This window comes from Phocoena sinus, chromosome 20 (assembly GCF_008692025.1).
Source record: "Phocoena sinus isolate mPhoSin1 chromosome 20, mPhoSin1.pri, whole genome shotgun sequence".
NCBI classification, from domain to species: domain Eukaryota; kingdom Metazoa; phylum Chordata; class Mammalia; order Artiodactyla; family Phocoenidae; genus Phocoena; species Phocoena sinus.
Window position 1 is genome coordinate 49,079,069 of NC_045782.1, and position 17,059 is coordinate 49,096,127.

At 57.8% G+C, this 17,059-nt stretch overlaps 1 protein-coding gene across 3 annotated transcripts; it reads left to right on the plus strand.

Annotated features, from left to right (window-relative positions):
• Positions 1-768: 768 nt before the first annotated feature.
• On the plus strand, positions 769-16,661 carry CANT1 (calcium activated nucleotidase 1). 3 transcript variants are annotated; one of them, XM_032616968.1, is made up of 4 exons: positions 769-878; positions 10,931-11,583; positions 13,341-13,544; positions 14,397-16,661. In XM_032616968.1, exons 2-4 carry the CDS (start codon positions 10,953-10,955, stop codon positions 14,765-14,767), a joined length of 1,206 nt encoding a protein of 401 aa, XP_032472859.1. In that variant the 5' UTR covers positions 769-878; positions 10,931-10,952; the 3' UTR covers positions 14,768-16,661. The 3 variants fall into 3 exon arrangements, with proteins under 3 accessions (XP_032472859.1, XP_032472860.1, XP_032472861.1); XM_032616969.1 differs by lacking the exon at positions 769-878 and adding an exon at positions 936-1,088; XM_032616970.1 differs by lacking the exon at positions 769-878 and adding an exon at positions 6,606-7,548.
• The last annotated feature ends 398 nt before the right edge of the window (positions 16,662-17,059 follow it).

The following is a 17,059-nucleotide window of genomic DNA, read 5'->3' on the forward strand; positions in this document are numbered from 1 at the left end:
TTTCCCTTGTTGCATCTGTAAGCTCTTGGGAGACACGAGGCTGTTTGCAGGCAGCGAAAGGCTGAATCAGGTGCAGACCTGCAGAGCACTGAGGCACCCTCCTAGCCAAGCTCTTGGGTGACGCGCCACTGCTACCAGGTTTTTTCAGGATTTCTGAAATAGGCACATTGTAAGACTTGGGGGGTGAAGGGCCAGGATACCTTTTAACACTTCCATTAAAACAGCCCCAGGGGCTGGGGAGGAGACTGGCAAAACGAGATGAATCAGAGACCCTGATTTGGGAGAGGATTCGTTGATTGCCAACCAGTGGCAGCGAAACCTCCACCCCATCCCCAGGACCCTCCACCTCCCAGGACAGTACAGCCTGTAGATCTGATCTTTGCTTTGGAAACGGATCAACATTCCGATGTGGCCGATTAGAAGAGCCAAGGAGAGGGGCTCTCTGAGAATGAGGGTGGCAGAAAGGGGCCCACGCTTCTCTGCCTCCAGGAGAGGGGGTCCTGTAATCTCAGCTCGAGGAATGATAACCCCTTCCTCATAGCCTTCATCCCACCCCCTTCCCATTTTGCCTTGGCCAACGTTCCGGAATTACGCGGCGGAGATGGCCTGCGGGTGGGCGCAGACTCCAACGCCCCTCCCTCCGTTCTACCCGCTGGCCGGCGGCTCCTCCTCCCGGACCCGCTCGCTGAGCAGCAAAAACTACAACTCCCAGCAGCCGGCTCGGCGACCGGCGCGCAGCCGCAGAGCAGAGGCTGCCGGGAGCGTGTTGCCCGGAGGCGGGGCGAGCACGCCGGGCGGAAGTCGGCCGCTCGCTAGGTCCCGGCACTGCCCGCAGCGAGGCCCCGCCGCCCGCGGGCCCCGGAGCCAGCCCGCACCGGGTGAGTGACGGCCTGCCCGCGGCCGCCGGCGCCCGCCGCCTCCTCCGACCCCGCCGCGTCCCGACCCCGGCCCCGCAGGATCCCTCCCCATCTGACTGAGCGGGGGACCCTGCCCCCTGACTCGCTGACTGTGGTGGGACGCCTCCCTCTGACTCTTGAGAAACTGTCCTCTTCCCCCGACTGGTGGCGGACACCTCCTCCCTCTGACTTGTAAGACTCTTACTTCCTCTGACTTGCGGGACACCTCTCCCCCTCTGACTTATGAGATACCTATCCCGTCTGACGGCGGCACTCCAACCCCTTCTGACCTGGGGGACTCCTACCCTTTCTGACTGCAGGACTCCTCCCTCTCAGACTTGCAAGACTCCCCCCCGCCCCAACCCCCGACTTGTGGACACCTCTCCGCTCTGACTAGGGTGGGACATCACCCCCTCCGACCCTGAAGGATGCATTCCCTTTCTGACGCTTAACTATCCTTGAGAACAGCCCTCCCCTGCCCCCTGTGATTTCATTGCTACTCCTCTGACCTACGCAGGGCCTCTCCTAACCAGTTAGGGAGCCCTCCTCTCTCTGACTGGCACTTTGTCGTACCTGCAGCAGGCCAGCCTTCCCCACCCCAGCAGGCCTTCCTCTCCTTCCCTTCAGCACTTTTCTTCCTTTTGCACCCAAACTGTACATCCTGCCCTCTCCCCTCCTCCCAGCCTCCATCTGGCCTGGATGGGCACCATCCCTGGGACAGGCACCTCCTGCCCATCCTTGCCGCTTGGTGCCTCTTCCTTGCCCTCACGTCCCTAGGCTTGGCAGGCACCTGCACGTGCGCTCACCCTTCTGTCTGCCAGGCACATCTTTTCCCGGGCACCTGCGTGTCCCCCAGGAGACCAGTGTCCCTTAGCACTCTTGCTCCATTTTGCCTGCCTGTCTCGGGGTATGTGCTTGACATCTTTTCCCACCACGTTCTCAACAGATTGTAGGTTTGGGAGCGCGCATCTCCTGGTGTCGACTGAATCTTGCTGGCTCTTCAGTGTAAGGACCAAAACTTGAGCAAAGCGTGGGGTCACAGGGCGTCCATGAGAAGGAAGCCAGTGCTGCAGTCCTTCAGGAGCCGGGGGTGGGGGGTGTCTCTGCAGCCTCTCCCTCCTCTCCCTTTGAGGAGCTTGATTGAGAAAGATCTTCCTGGATTAGGCTGTGGGCCCTCCTCCAGCCCCCAGCCCCACCCCACAGGCCTCTCAGTGGAACGGCCCAGCCTGAGCCTGTGGGCATGGTGGGGCACCTCCCAAAGCAACCAGCAGCCTCCCCGGGGGGGGGGGCCCTCCCTGCCGGCCTCAATGAGCCCTCTATTCGGCCTGAGAGGCACACTGACTGGCCAGCCCCTCCCTCTGCACTTGGTAGGGGCTGCGTCCTGAGAGTGTCTTCGGGAGAGGACTCAGGGGAAGTGTAGATTTGTTCAGGAGCTGTCATGAGGCCACTGCAGTGGTCTGGGAACGGGATTCTCTGTCTTCTCACTCTTTTTCTCATTCAAATTTCTCATCTGCTCCCAGAAGGCACTGTGACGTCACAGGGTGGTGGAGGAAATCCCGTGTGTGCAAGTATACTTTGTGCCACCATATGATCTGATCGTTTGATACCTTCTGTTAGCTGAAAGTCTCCTATCTTCCCCCAAAGATGTTCACCACATGTAGGTCACACCCTTTTTGCATAGCCCACAGCAGTGTCATAGACTTTAAGCCGCTGATACTTGAGGGATTTTTTACATGCCGGTCTGACGGCACCCTGCGCATGTGCCAGGCATTCCCGAGCCACAGAGGCGGGGAGGAGGGGCCCAGGGTGCAGGAGGAGCGGCTGTGTCCGCCCCACTCCCTGCATGTGGCCTTTGAGGTGAGCACTTGGAGGCTGCCACAGACACACACCCTTTCATCTGAGTCTCGGGACTTCCCAGGCAGCAATGTGGCCATCCTCATGGCAGCTGTGGGGGGGGGGGGGGTAGGTGGATCAATGCCCTAGTGTTTTCTCCTTCAAAAACAAGAGTATCTCAGCTCTGGGAATGTGGTCCAGAGTCCTGAAATAGCTCTGCACTGTGATAAGGAAGTCATTTCTCTATTGTTCAGGTGTTTGTGGAATGGTACCTAGGACACAGAAAAAAAGAAAAAGCCAGTGATTATTCTTTTCCCTCCAGTAACACTCTGGACTGTGGAGATTCCCGGAAAGATCTTACTAAATGCCAACATTAGGGGAATCTAGAACATTCATATTGATCTTTAAGGACTTTTATGTTGATTTTCCTTTTTATTAGACCAAGGTGATCAATTAGGAAAAAATAATCCTGATAATAGAGAAATCTGTTTGGGAAGATGTTCGGTTTTCTCTTTTTCTACACTTTTTTTTTTTGAATCCTACGTGTTTCTCTGTAGTAAGTCCAATCATTAAGTGGAACTCACAGCTCCAGGTTCTGAAGCAGAGCCCTACTTCCATTCGTGCTCAGCCGGCAGAATGAATGGGTCGTGGGGAATGAGGCCGGAGTAGGGCTCCAGATGGCAGTGTGCAGACGAGGCCAGACCAGATACAGCTACGGTTGCTGGCGGTGTGAGAGTGAGGGTGAGGTTGGAGCCCACCCAGAAGGGCTCCAAGGGGTCCCAAGGGTTGAATGAGTCCCAGTGATGATGGCCACTGAGAAAAGTGGGGGAGAAGATGGGTTCTTGCAAGTGCACCTCCACTCGGGGAGCAAGCCCTGATTCAGGTCGATCGTGGGGTGATTGTGTCCCCATATTTGTGGGCTCTCTGGGAAGCAACCCCAATGATGTGTGGTTTTGTCTGGGACCTCACTTCCAACTGGGAAGATAACTTTTTGCTAAAAATCCTCCAAGTATAACATTAACGATACAACTGAAGCTCACACAGCCCTACTGTGATGGGATAACTGCAAAACTGTGGATGGTCCGGACACTGTGCCACCTGCCCCAGAGACAGAGCCATGTGTGAATGGCCCTGCCCCGTGGGAAAAGCTGGAGGTTCTTTCCCTGTCTCCCTCCTTGTGGTTGGCAGAATAATGCCCCCCCAAGGTGTCCACATCCTGACCCCCCAGAATCTACAAATATATCACGTGACGAAGGGAGATTAAGGTAGCAGACAGAATTAAGCTTGTTAACCGGCAACCTTTAAATAGGGAAATCATCCTGGATTATTCAGGTGGTCCCAGTGTAATCACAGGGTCTTTAAAAGTGGAAGAGGGAGACAGGAGAACTTCAGACGGAAATGATGGCAGGAAGGCTAGAGAGATGCAATATTGCCGGCTTTGAAGGTGGAGGAGGGGGCCGTGAAATGTGGACGGCCATGAGAAGCTGGAAAAGGCCAGGAAACAGATTCTCCACCAGCCCCTCAGGAGGGCACACAGCCCTTGATTTTAGTGAGACCCACGTCAGACTTCTGTCCTGCGAGGCTAAAATAAGTTTGTGGTGTTTAAGCTGCTGAGTGCGGTGATTTGTTACAGCAGCAGCAGAAAACGAATTCACTCCTCTTGGGTAGCGACTTCAAAACAAGACAGAGGGCTGAAAACTAAGTTATCTCAAGGTGTATTTAACTGGATTCAGTAAGCAGTTGTGAATGCCTGTTTGCAGAGAAAGAGAGGAGTCAGGGGAGGTGCAGAGTTAGGGAGCACGCAGAGTCAGCCCTGACCTCAGGAGTCCCTAAAGGACATACTGGACTACTGGGACCTTTTCCTTCCTCCCTGGTTTCCTTCTGCTGCCCACCCTGTCCAAATTTGAAATGGACTTTTCAAATACAAAATAGGAAGCCTTGGCGAGTCCAGAACAGAAGAATGCCACGAATCAGGTCACATTCTCAAGGAGCTGAGACACATCACCCGCATCCTTTGAGATGCTGTCTCGCTGCGGCTTTGAAGCCCTTGGCCTCTGTCTTTGAAGCCCTGAAGAGTCAGTGATGTTGACGGGATTAGCTCTTGACTTTCTAACCAGGAAGTGCCCTTGGGCAGTGAGCAGAGCGGGAACTCTGAGGCCCGTCTGCTGTCTGGATGCCGCTCTCCGGGACCGTTCAGATCAGAGACCGAGGCAGGGAAGGGAAGGCAGCTACTCTGCAGGAGTGAGAGGCTGGGAGGAGAGTGGCCGCCACTCTGGGCGACAGGGAGCTGGGAGGGGCCTCCTGTCGCTTCCTGCCTCCCTAGATCCTGAAGGGGAGGAGTTTTGCCCTGGCAGCTGTCATTAAACCTGTTTGCCCTGCCACCTGTCACACCAGTGTTCCTAAAGGAAGCTACAGAAAGAGGCCCTCAGCTGTGTCCAGAGTTGCCGCCCGCTTTTGTCTAAGCCCTGCTAAGTCCAGTGGCGAGAGGCCCAAGGATGGCCCATGGAGGTAGGGGTGTCGGAGCCCGTCCTCATTCTTCACCATAACCAGACCTCGGAGGGGCTCCTGCTTCTGGGGTGGGGAGGTGGCGTCACCCTGGACAGACATGCAGGAAGAGGTCGTACCGCCTTCCTTGGGCCTGGGAACCCACTGGCAAGTGGACAGACCCCAATGCCACCCCTGGCTGTTTCAGGCCTGTTTTCTAAGGAAGTTTTGGTTCTACAGAAACCGGAAAAGCATGAGTGTCGGTGAGCCGTTCTTGATACCCACCCTAAAGAGGGGGGACCGGGAAGGAAATTAGGACTCGAGCCTCCTGGATGGTTGTTGCCCCTTGACAATCAGCGACTTCTTTCTGTGGATGTTGCAGTGGGGCTGGCGATGGAGAAGGAAGCCAGCAGGGGTGCCGTGCCCTGGGGTTTCTGAGCAGGAGAGGACTTGGCTGCAGGGCCCCTCAACAGGCGAGCCTGGCTGGTGAAAGAGCCCATGACTTTTTACTGCAGCAACTCGGTTCCAGTTTCCCAGGTTATATAAAGCCAGGCCATCCTGCTGCATGTGGTGGGACTGACCAAATTCTTGTCACACTAAAGCAGACATTTAACCCGCTTAGTGTTTGCAGGTGCGTGGGCAGGGGGAGAAGCGTCAGCCCGGCCCTACTGGGAACGGCTTTGTCCATTTCACCTCTCACCTGCGCTGGCTCGTTTCTCTTGGTTCTCGTGGTTTGGTTTGGTTTGGTTTGGCTTTTTAATGAAAATGCAAGCTCTCGCTTGGCACCAGACCTCCAGCAACAAGACACTACAGTCAGCTCGCCATCAGTTTTAGGTGATAAACCAGCAGACCATGGCATGGCGTGAAAACGCATGGGATTGTAAACTTACTTTTCTACAAAATAAAAGTAATTCCTTGGGATCCTAAAGGAGGGATGGAGACCAAGGTTGGGCTTTGATCCAGTGGTGAAGCTAAAGGGATTTTCTGGAAGGCAGCCCGAGTTCTCCTGTCATTGAGAGCAGTTGAATGATTGTTTATTTAACAAAAGGTGATCGAATCCCAGGTGTCCTTAGGTCTTGGGAGCCAGCCTGACTGAGCAGAGCCCCTTCGCTCCTGGGCTCAGAGTCAAGTGGGGAGGCTGTGGGCTGGATCGCAGCCAGACAGGTGGCAGAGCCCCTGCCCAGAGAGAGGCCTCACACAGCCGTGCGGCAGGCACATCAGCGGTGCGTTGGTTTCTAGGGCTGGCCTGACAGATCACCACAAACTTGCTGGCTGAAAAGAACACGTGGTGACACGTCTCCACTGGCCCTCGTAGTTCTGGAGGCCAGGAGTCCATCCGAATGTCATTTCACCGGGCTGAAATCACGGTGTGGGCAAGGCCACGCTCCCACTGAAGGCGCCAGGGGGCAATCCGTCCTCTCCTCTTTCCAGCTTCTGGGGGTCCCCCGCGTTTCTTGGCTGTGGGCCTCTTCTTAGTCATCGAGTCTCCCTCTGTCTCCCTTCCGTGACACGTCGCATTTGCGGCCCCACCTGGATAATCTCCCCTTCGCGAGGCCCTTGACTTGCTCTCACCTGCAGAGTCTCTGTTGCCGTAGAAGGAGACAGTCACAGGTTCTGGGATTCGGCCTGGGTGCCTCTGGGACCAGTGTCAGCCCCCCCGCAGGAGGGACGCTTACTGGTGGGGGAAGGGCACTTCATAGACGCAGGGCAGGAGGGGGAAGGGACAGCGGAGGCGTGACTCTCGTGGGACAGCCAGGGACTTCTAGGTGGTTCCGTGTGGCCGGGTGGAGAAGGCATCCCAGGCAGGGCTTCAGCACACGGATCGTGGGATCGCAGACAACGTGCTGTGCGTGGGGAGCGCACGCGAGGCGATGAGGCTTTCCCTGCAGGCTGCGGCGCTTGTCCTTTAGCAGGAAGGCGTTGGGGGCTAGTAAAGGTTCACTTTTTAGGAAAATCTTTCTGTCAGTTGTGTGCAGGATAGATTGGGGAGGGTCTAGCCTGGGGATCTGTTCCTGGGTGGGGAAAGAGCATGGATATTCTCAGCTTTGCAGGCTGTCCAGGTCACTGACTCTGCAGCCGTGCCTGGTGCTTGCAGGGATGGGCAGGCACCTAGCCAGCTTTGCCTGCAAAGCCGCACACCCCCAGCAGGTGGGCGAAGGTGCCAGTAAAGTGAGGAACAAAGCAGCCAGCCAGTGGCAGGCAGTCAACGCCAAGGCCTACAGCATCTGAGCCAGCGGCCGTGGCGCTGGGAAGCCAGCACGTCACAGACACAGTCCACACGTGGAGAGACGGAGGCCCAGAGAAGCCAGGGCACTTGTCTGAGGTCATGCGGCTGGTAAGTGGCAGAACTCAGGTTGGACCCAGACGGCCTGGGTCATCAGGAGGCCAAGGTGAGACAGGACCAGGGCAGAGGCCGTGGGGGCGGGAATCCAGAGCTGGGGTACAGACGGGTGAGGGGACCTGGCACCTGCCTGGATGTGAGGAAGTGAGTGATTTTGACTGAGGATGGCCCCTGAGGGCTGGAGTGCCCTCAGCCGGCAGTACGTTCCTGAGGGGAACCTGCTCCGGCCACAGGAAGCTCGGCAGCTGGGCTCCTAGCTTGGATTCCGGGGGAAGCTTCAGGCTCGGAAGGTGTGGATTCTGGAGAAGAGGTGGGTGGCAGGGAAGGAGCCAGCCCTGGGGGCTGAGAAGAGACAGGCAGGAGGAGGACCACAGACAGGTCACAACTCACATCCCCATGCCTGCTGGCAGGAGGTGCAACAAGACACCCTACGGGCTGATCTCGGGGCTGGGACCCCGGAGCAGGCCTGTCGGTGGGTCATCTCCGGGGACGGGGGGCAGACCCTGGCATGGACAGGAGAGAGAATGCTGTTCCAGGATGGTGAGGTCAGGGGGAACAGAGGTGTCACGGCGTGGGGGCGGGCTCTCCATTCATTCGTAGATTCATGGATTCACCTTCATCCGTTAACATACCGAGTGCTTTCAGTGTACCTGCGAGTGTAATCTGGAGATAGAGCGGTGACTCGGATGGGAGATTTGGACCAGCCCAGACGGCGGGAAGGAACCAGAAGAGCAGGCGGGGCTGCACGGAGCCTGAGAAGCAGGAGGCGCTCCGCCCGGACCGGGGCTGGGCGGCCGGCGGGCTCCACTGGCCCCTGGACCGTGGCCTCAGATTCTCTGCTTGGCGCGAGTGGGCGGAAGATGGGACAGGATCACTGGTGACAGTGAGGATAGTGACTCAGGGACGGGGAGAGGGTTGACCGGGGGCGGTGAGGACGCCACATCGCAATGGCGACACATCTTCACTGGCAGACACTGTGTCCACTGCACCTGCGGCTCTGTGACCAGGAGGCAACTCGACCATCAGGGAGTGATCCAGGGCCGTGGGCTTGCGCGTAACTAAGGTGGGGCTCAGGGGCAAGACGCTGAGGGGCTGCTCAGGAAGTGGGTGTACTTTTAACTCCTTCAGCACTGGATGCTCTGGGGTAGAGGGTGGGCGGGCACAGGGTGGGCAGGGAAGTCCTGAGGAGGTGAAAGCGAGACAGCCGGGAGCCGGGGCGGGAGGACGGCAAGCCCTGTCTGGGGGACGAGGGCCGGCTGGGCCATTGGGACAGAAGGGAGGCTGGCGCGGCCAGTCGCTGGGGAGGGGTGAGGGCTGGCAGGGGTCGTGTAAGTAGCGAAGGTTTGCTCACGAAGCAGGGAATGACGTGGCCAGAGGGACTGGCTTGAATAGCAGGTGTCTCTGGCTGCGGGGCACCAGTGGCTGTCAGGGAGGGGAGTGGCAGCAGGGGCTGGAGGGCGGCCTGTGTGGTTGCAGTGAGAAGGGGCCGTGAGAGCAGATGGGAGCCGATGGGGAGGAGAGGGGTGGCCGGATTGCTAGGGCCTGCTGGCGGAGCAGGTGCTGCGAGGAGGGGAACCAGGGCTGTGCCTAGGCTTCTCGAGGTGGTGGTGGTTCATAACTTACTGTCAAAGGATGTTCAGGTGGAAAGTTCCATCTCCCAAGGTTTCGATGAAAGTTTTGACCAGGGCAGCTGCAATTATGGCCGTCCTGCATCACCTCTGCTCCTGTGGGGGGAGGATTTGTGGGCGAGGGCATGTTAGAAATCCAGGCAGAATTCTGACTAGGAGGTGAGATGCAGAAATTGAGAGCTCAGGGTGACGCCGGGCTGGGCGTGGACACAGGGCAGCTTTGGCCTGGCTGTGCTTTTGAAGCCTCGGTTTGGCGAGACCAGAGGAGGGGCTGGGACTCCTGTTTCTCCCGCGGAGTCCTCAGCGACCAGCTTGCAGCTCCATGGCAACTTGGGGGGCTGCTTCCTGGGGGAGGAGGGAGCCCTCTCCCAGAAGGGGAGCTGGGAGCCAGTGCCCAGGGAAGGAGAGGAAGGCTCCGAGGCCGTTCTGCAGGGCCCCACGCGTCTTGCTTCCTCCTTAGAAGTCACTTTTCTGCACTTGACCCTGTGGCCGAAACCTAAGAATGTCCAAAAAGCAAGGGAAGGGGAAGGCCTGGTTTCCACGTGGACCTGTTGCTGTGATTTTCCATCCTAGGAGCGGGGCTGCATGCTCTGCATTTGGGGGGCAAAGGGTGGGGGGTGACACAGAGCCGCCAGATCCCCGTGAGACCCCACAGCCTTCCCAGCTGCTGCCTGGTGGAGGGAGGGGCATCTGCACGGAAAGTCACACCGTTGGTGGTTTTGGGGGCCAAGGCAGAAATGCTCCATGGCCCGAGGGAAGTTTCTCAGGCTGAGACCCACTGAGTTACAGCTGGAGGCCGAGACTGAGAGCGGCCGAGGGCTGGCGTTCTGCTGATTCCGCCCCGGAGACAGCGCCGGCCTGGTGCCGCTGTGGCCTCGCTGAGCTGCGTGGTCTGTGCCGGGGACAGGAGCTGCTGTTCCTGGCCGCTACAACCCGCTCTGGAGCTGTGCCTCGAGCTGCGCCCAGGGAATGGGCTGTGGCGAGCCACGCTGTCCTTGGAGCTGACACGCTGGGCTCCAGTCGGTGAGGGCCCGTCAGACTCTGGTCCCTCAGCCATTTGCATTACAGAAAGACGCCAGGGGGCGGACGTTGCCAAAACCAGAACTATTTTTGTTTGGATTGAATGTGTTTTATACTTATATTTGAGTGTTACAGAAACCTAACCCAGGAGGAAGGAACAGCTCACTCACTCAGTGAGCGCGCGTCTGCACTGTGTGCACTGTTCTAGGAGTTGGGGACACAGGTGAACAAACTGGTAACTATAACACGATGTCAGGTGGTGACAGATGCCAGGGAAGGGGATGGAGAGTGCCGTCGTCGGGAGCAGAGCCGTCAGGGAGGGCTTCTCGGCTGAGGTGACCTTGGATTAAAATACAGACCTGTACTCTCTCTGTTACCCTGTCCTGCCTGACCCCCACCCCACCCCCCAGCACGTGCTGCCCCTCCCGCAAGATGGCAAAGCACGGAACCTACATGGAACCTTCTCTCACCGAGCTTTCTGTCTTGCCAGCTGGGATAGAGGAGATGGAATAACATTGCTTTGGAAAGACTTTTCTTCTTGCTGAATAAGAGTAAACACAGATACTGCTAGAGTCGGGGTTTACTTAAGCCAAGGAAGCAGTAATGGCACAGAGTCGCGGCAGTGCTCTTTACCCTGGTTGAGGCGGCCTCAGACCGTGTGCCCTCACAGAAGCGGGAAGCGCTGTGCCTGGCCCGTCGCTGACTTCTCCTTTCCCCCTGGGTTGCAGGTCCCGCCTGCCCTTCAGTCTGATGCCCGTCCAGCCCTCCGACCCCCTGGAATGGAATGAGTCTATGCACTCCCTCCGGATCAGCGTGGGGGGCCTTCCCGTGCTGGCGTCCATGACCAAGGCCGCAGACCCCCGCTTCCGCCCCCGCTGGAAGGTGATCCTGCCATCCTTCCTGGGTGCCGCCGTCCTCTGGCTGCTCTACGCCCACCGCCCTCCTCCTGGCCGGCCCCCCGTGCCCAATGCCCACAACTGGAGGCTCGGCCAGGCATCCGCTGACCGGTACAACGACACCTACCCCCTATCAGCCCCCCAGAGGACACCAGGCGGGACTCGGTACAGAATCGCTGTCATTGCCGACCTGGACACGGAGTCAAGGGCCCAAGAGGAAAACACCTGGGTCAGTTACCTGAAGAAGGGCTATCTGACCCTGTCAGACAGTGGGGACAGGGTGGCCGTGGAGTGGGACCAAGGCCGCGAGGTCCTGGAGTCCCACCTGGCGGAAAAGGGGCGGGGCATGGAGCTGTCGGATCTGATTGTCTTCAATGGGAAGCTCTACTCCGTGGATGACCGGACAGGCGTTGTCTACCAGATCGAAGGCTCCAAGGCCGTGCCCTGGGTGATCCTGTCCGACGGCGACGGAACCGTGGGGAAAGGTCAGTCGGGCCATCTGTCCCCTGGGCTCGTTGCAGTGCTAGAGGACAGGTCCTGGGTCACCCTCAGCTGGCTTGGTTTGCACACGTGTGCAGTGAGGGAGGGGATGTCAGGGAGATCTAGTCTCCTCCCTGCCTCTGACCTGCGGCCCCCAGAGCGTGAGCAGAAGCCTCCGAGACCTCGGACCAAAGCTGTGTCCAGGAGCGCGAGCTTCTGCTGGGGGCCTGCGGGGGAGGCGGGGCCTCTCCAGGTGCCGGGCTGGGCTCCGCCGCCGCTGCTCTCACTGCCCCCAGGAACCAGCCCCTTTCTGCGTCCTGCACCCTCCACATGCCTCACCTTTAAAGCCGGGTCGTCAGATTTTCTCATTTTGAACCAAGACTTTATTAAAAAGCAAACGTCTCCTTTCTGAAAACCCAGCAGAAGGAAGGTCTGTGTGAGCAGCAGTGACCGCCCCCCACCCCTTGAGTGGAATCTGGACCTCTGGCATCGGCTGTGCCCCACTGCTCTGCTGTTTGCCAGCAGGTGGATAGGAGAGCTGCGAGAGGGAGCCTGAGTGCCCAGAGCCTTCGGACAGGGCGGCAGGAGAGTTGGCACCAACTTCTGCGTGCGCCTGTGCCCTCGGGTGGGTCCGCACCTTCTAGAAAGCCAAACTCCACGGCAGGCGCCTGAGGTCAAAGGAGGAATCGCATTAACTCCCTGGGCCGCTGCCAGGCCCTCCCCCGCCCCTCTTCCTCCCCCTCTCCTGGTGATAAAAATCTCTCCCAAGTGTGCTCAAGGCTGGGCAGGTTGGCAGGACTGTCTCAGCCACCGTTTTATTGAAAGCATTGGCTGTCCGCTTCCTGCCTCAGGCTGTCAGGGCGTGTAGGGCAGCATCCAGGAGTTCTGTTTGCCCCTTGGGTAAAGGGAGCTCAGGGGTGCCCTGCGGTCCGTCATCCAGAGCCACCTGCCGAGAAGCATCTTGCAGAGAGGGTTGCAGCCCCAGCTCCTCGGGCTGGCAGGAGATTTGCAAAACATTTGCGAAGCAAGCACAATTTAGAGCGCGGTGTAGGAACAGGTGAGAATATGCTAGAAGAACAAAGCACCCACACAGCCTTCAAAACTAAGCTCATAGTAAGTAAATATGTCTAAGAAAACAAACACTGTTTGGCGTGGCTACCATGAGCCCCCACGCCAAGCCCCGCTTAGGTCTGGCCACTGGCACATAGTTGACTCAGGGATGTGTCAGGTGTGGCCTCAAGGACCGCAGGCGCGTTCTGTGTGACACTTCCCTACACTTTCCTAGGATTGGGCGTAGTCTGAGTCGGGGCTGACGGCTCGAGAAACAGGGAGCTTGGGGTCCGCGGATTTGTGAGTGGGGGGTGGGCCTTTCTGGCTGTGCAGGGCGCAGCAGGGTTCACGTGGGTTGTGAGGTGGGTGGTCCCAGCAGGGTTTCTGGGGTGAGTTTGGGAGGAAGATGCGGGGGCTCCGGAGGGCCGGGAGAGAGAAGGGAGAGGCAGCAGGCAGAGGTGGCGCCCGTCTGCGCCTCGTGAACGCCGTGGGGTCAGCGCTAAAGAGAGGATCCCAACCGCCTACCCTCTGGGGTGGAGCTCCCAGCAGGCTGGCCTGGCCTCTGCTCTCTTGTCGCCGCCCCGAGGGACCTCTGACGCCCAAGGCTGCGGACCCAGAGAGCTCTCTGCTCTTGCCTGACCAGACACACGGAGCCAGGCCAGCAGAGGGCTGGCCGTCGCCTCAGGCCCGCCCCCTGTCTTCCTGTCCCCAGGCTTCAAAGCCGAGTGGCTGGCTGTGAAGGACGAGCATCTGTATGTGGGCGGCCTGGGCAAGGAATGGACCACCGCCACGGGGGAGGTGCTGAACGAGAACCCGGAGTGGGTGAAGGTGGTGGGCTGCAGGGGCAGCGTGGACCACGAGAACTGGGTGTCCAGCTACAACGCCCTGCGGGCTGCTGCTGGGATCCGGCCGCCAGGTGAGAGCCAGGCCCGCGAGCGGGCGCTGCGCAGACGGGTGGCTGCGAGCATACGGCCTCCACGTGTTGCTTGCGAGCTTGGGCTTCGCTTCTTCCTTGTTTGACGATTCGGCTGTCTCTGACAGTTGCTCCCACCAGGCCACTGGGTTCAGGGGCCAGTGAGACATTTTTTCTCTCGCCCCGACTCACCCAGACAGACGGCCCGGCAGGCTCAGACAGCAGCCCCGTCTACAGCGTCCTCCCGGCCGCCACCCTGGGGTCAGGCCTTGCATCTGACGTGGTGGGAGCAGGTGCACAGAGCTTTGCTTCTTTGCCCTCGTTTCCAAGAGTCATGGCTTGTAGTGGGGATGGTGGTGCTTAGAGCGGCCTGGTCACCTCTAGGCCTGGGGCATGTGACTGAGGACATGGCTTCACGCCCAGATAGGCTCACTTCCCATACTTTTCTGCTTCGAGGCAGCCTCTCCCCACCCGCCCTGATCCATCTTCACAGATCGGACCTGCATGTTCCTCGTGCCTCTTCCCCTGGCGCTCTCCTTTGCGCCACTTGAGTAGCACCAAGGAGGCGAAATACAGACAGACCTTGCAGCCACGGCTACTCGGCAGCGCTGGGGAAGCCGGCGAGGAAGGCTGGCCAGAGAGTGGCGCAGCAGAGACTCAGCGCAGCCCCGTGGGCTCTGTGCTGCTGTCCCGGGCTCAGTCACTCCGGACAGGTGGGAGCAAAGGCACATGGAAACCTAAAGAAAAGATGACGGTGACGCCGCTCCGGCGCCGGGCCGCTCGCGGGTCTGCATGCAGGGCAAGGCCGCCCCGGCTCTGGGGAGGGTGGGCGGTGACCGGTCTGTGTGTCCCCAGGCTACCTCATCCACGAGTCTGCCTGCTGGAGCGACACACTGCAGCGCTGGTTCTTCCTGCCGCGCCGCGCCAGCCACGAGCGCTACAGTGAGGACGATGACGAGCACAGGGGCACCAACCTGCTGCTGAGTGCCGCGCAGGACTTCGGCGACATCTCCGTCAGCCACGTGGGGGAGGTGGTCCCCACGCATGGCTTCTCCTCCTTCAAGTTCATCCCCAACACCGATGACCAGATCATCGTGGCCCTCAAGTCCGAGGAGGACAGCGGCCAGATCGCCACCTATATCATGGCCTTCACGCTCGACGGACGCTTCCTCCTGCCCGAGACCAAGATCGGGAGTGTGAAGTATGAGGGCATAGAGTTCATTTAAACTGGGAAAAATCAAGACGATGAACAAGGCTGGGGCGTGGACAGTTTTAAGCTACGTCAGGACTCAAATTTTATAAAAACCCGAGGACTGCACTTTTATGTGATGTTTAGTTTTGCTTTTTTATTTTTTTCCTCGGAACTCTGAGGTGTATACCTGGTTTAGAGATTTCCAGAATTGTGAGCTCAGTCCCAGCCTGAGATGTGGCTTCTCAGAGGGGAAGGGGCGGGGGTCTTGGGACCGCAGGCCAGACATCTGGTGGTGTAAGCTAGTAAGCTAGTCATTGCAGGCATCTTAATTTGGGGCCCATCCTCTGATTCAGCCCTTTCTTCCATCTGACCTACCTTTCTTTTCTCTCCATTTCTTCTTTTGTTCAATAAATATTTCTTGAGCTCCTGCTGTGTGTCAAGCACTGTGCCCCCTCTGGGAACACAGCAGTGAGTCTGAAGCAGGCCTGCCAGTTAGGTGCTCCTGGGCTGCCCCCTTCTCTTCCTTCCTCGTGAGCCCCGGGCATTAAATCCACCCCTCCAGACCCCTGGAAAAGAACCTGTTTACGCTACAGGACATCACAGGGCTGTGAGAGCGAGGGCAGGCCTCCGGGAACGCCGCAGGTGCCCAAAGGGCTGCAAGAGGGGACGCAGGCCCACCATCTGCGCCCCCATCAAACTTCTCCATTCAAGTGACCGACCCCGTTTTCTGCCTTCAGGAAAATTCTGCGGCTGTGTAGCGCTTTGAAGTTTTATTATTAACTTATATTAATTAAAGTGATTTCCTTTCTTATAAAATGGAATTGGCAAATCTTATCAGAACGAAGTCTTGTAGTTAACATTCATTCCCAGCAGTGAAGGAAATGGTAATTAAGCAGTTACAGTCGGTCAGGCAAGTTTTCAACCCTTTCTAAGTCCTTGGTCAAAGGATACAAAATTAAGGATGAGGATACGTTGCTGTTTTCTAGCAATTATCAGAAATTGCCATTCCTTGGGAGACTTGCATGAATGACTTGAATTTGTGTTTCCTGAGTCAAGTGGGGCCCTGGGTTCTGGCGAGCCTACACCCTGCCCCAGGCACTGGGGCTCCCTTACCCTGGAGGCTGTGGACGAGGCCTGCCCGGCCCTGTGGTTTCTGTCCTCGCCTTTTATTTCTCCTCAGCCTCTTCTTCCTGGAAACTCTTCACAGAAACCTTGGTGTGTCTCAGTACCTGTGGCCTCTTCTCCACGCTCCAGGGTAAAGGCGGAGGGTTTGGGACAGAAGTCAGCCAGGACCAGAGCCTAGAAGGGCCGTTGCCATCAGCCCACGGCGCCCCCTCGCCCAGAAGCTACCTCACCCCTCAGGAGGATGTAGGGTTCGTGATGGCTGGGAAGGGCTGTGTTTTAGGCCCTGGCTGCTACTGTGTGGACGCCCTGTCTCGCAGACTTTTCCCACTTTGAAACTTTAATACAGATGCTTGGAGGGAACCCAGGAAGGATCCCTCATTCTTGTGCTGGTTGTCTGTTTCTTCCACTGTAAAACAAACAGCAAAAGAACAGAAAACAAACCTTTGAACGTGGCATGTTTCTCTGGAACTCAGCTCCCACTGGACACAGTCTGACGGCCCAAGTCTTTCCTGACTTTGCCTAGCTGGGCTCCCTGACACGCCTCCTTGATAAACATCCATGAATGACATCAGGGCTGTGTGATATTAAAAATACAAAGATGGAATCAGGAAGATTGGAGGACTGGGGACAGTCGCTGAGTTGAGATCCAAGACTCAGGTGCCCAGAAGCACCATTTTCACACAGTGATTTTCAAATATTTTAAAGCTAGCCTTTCCCCCCTGTATTTGCTGCTGTAAGCATAATGATTGTGTCCCTTCCTACTGGAGCCATTGTTTTGGAAACAATAAAGTGTATTCTCTTTGTCTCCTGGTCTGTGTTGTCTTTTGGCGCTGCCCCAGCGGATATGAGAGCTGATTCACACAGGGGCTCAGTGAAGGGTGCGCTCCCTGTGGGGGTGAAGAGGGGGTCCTGGCAAGGAACAAGCCAGAAGCCTTCTTGACACGGGATGGCTCATGTGCTGTGGGAGTTCACAGGATAGGGACCCATGGACCTTTGCAGTCGAGGAGACTTTTTGGAAACTGAATCATCCAGTCCAACTTTTCCCCAAGTCTGAAGATGCTCTTTTGGTCGGAGTGGTTAAGAATATAGGCTCTGGGACTTCCCCGGTGGTCCAGTGCTTAAGAATTTATGCTCCCAATGCAGGGGGCCCAGGTTCAATCCCTGGTCAGGGAACTAGATCCCACAGAACGCAACTAAGATC

Coding starts and splice junctions, on each gene's coding strand:
- CANT1 (XM_032616968.1), top strand. CDS start 10,953: ATGCCCGTCCAGCCCTCCGACCCCCTGGAATGGAATGAGTCTATGCAC. Junction 11,584..13,340: donor CGACGGAACCGTGGGGAAAG/GTCAGTCGGGCC, acceptor TCCTGTCCCCAG/GCTTCAAAGCCGAGTGGCTG. Junction 13,545..14,396: donor TGCTGGGATCCGGCCGCCAG/GTGAGAGCCAGG, acceptor GTGTGTCCCCAG/GCTACCTCATCCACGAGTCT.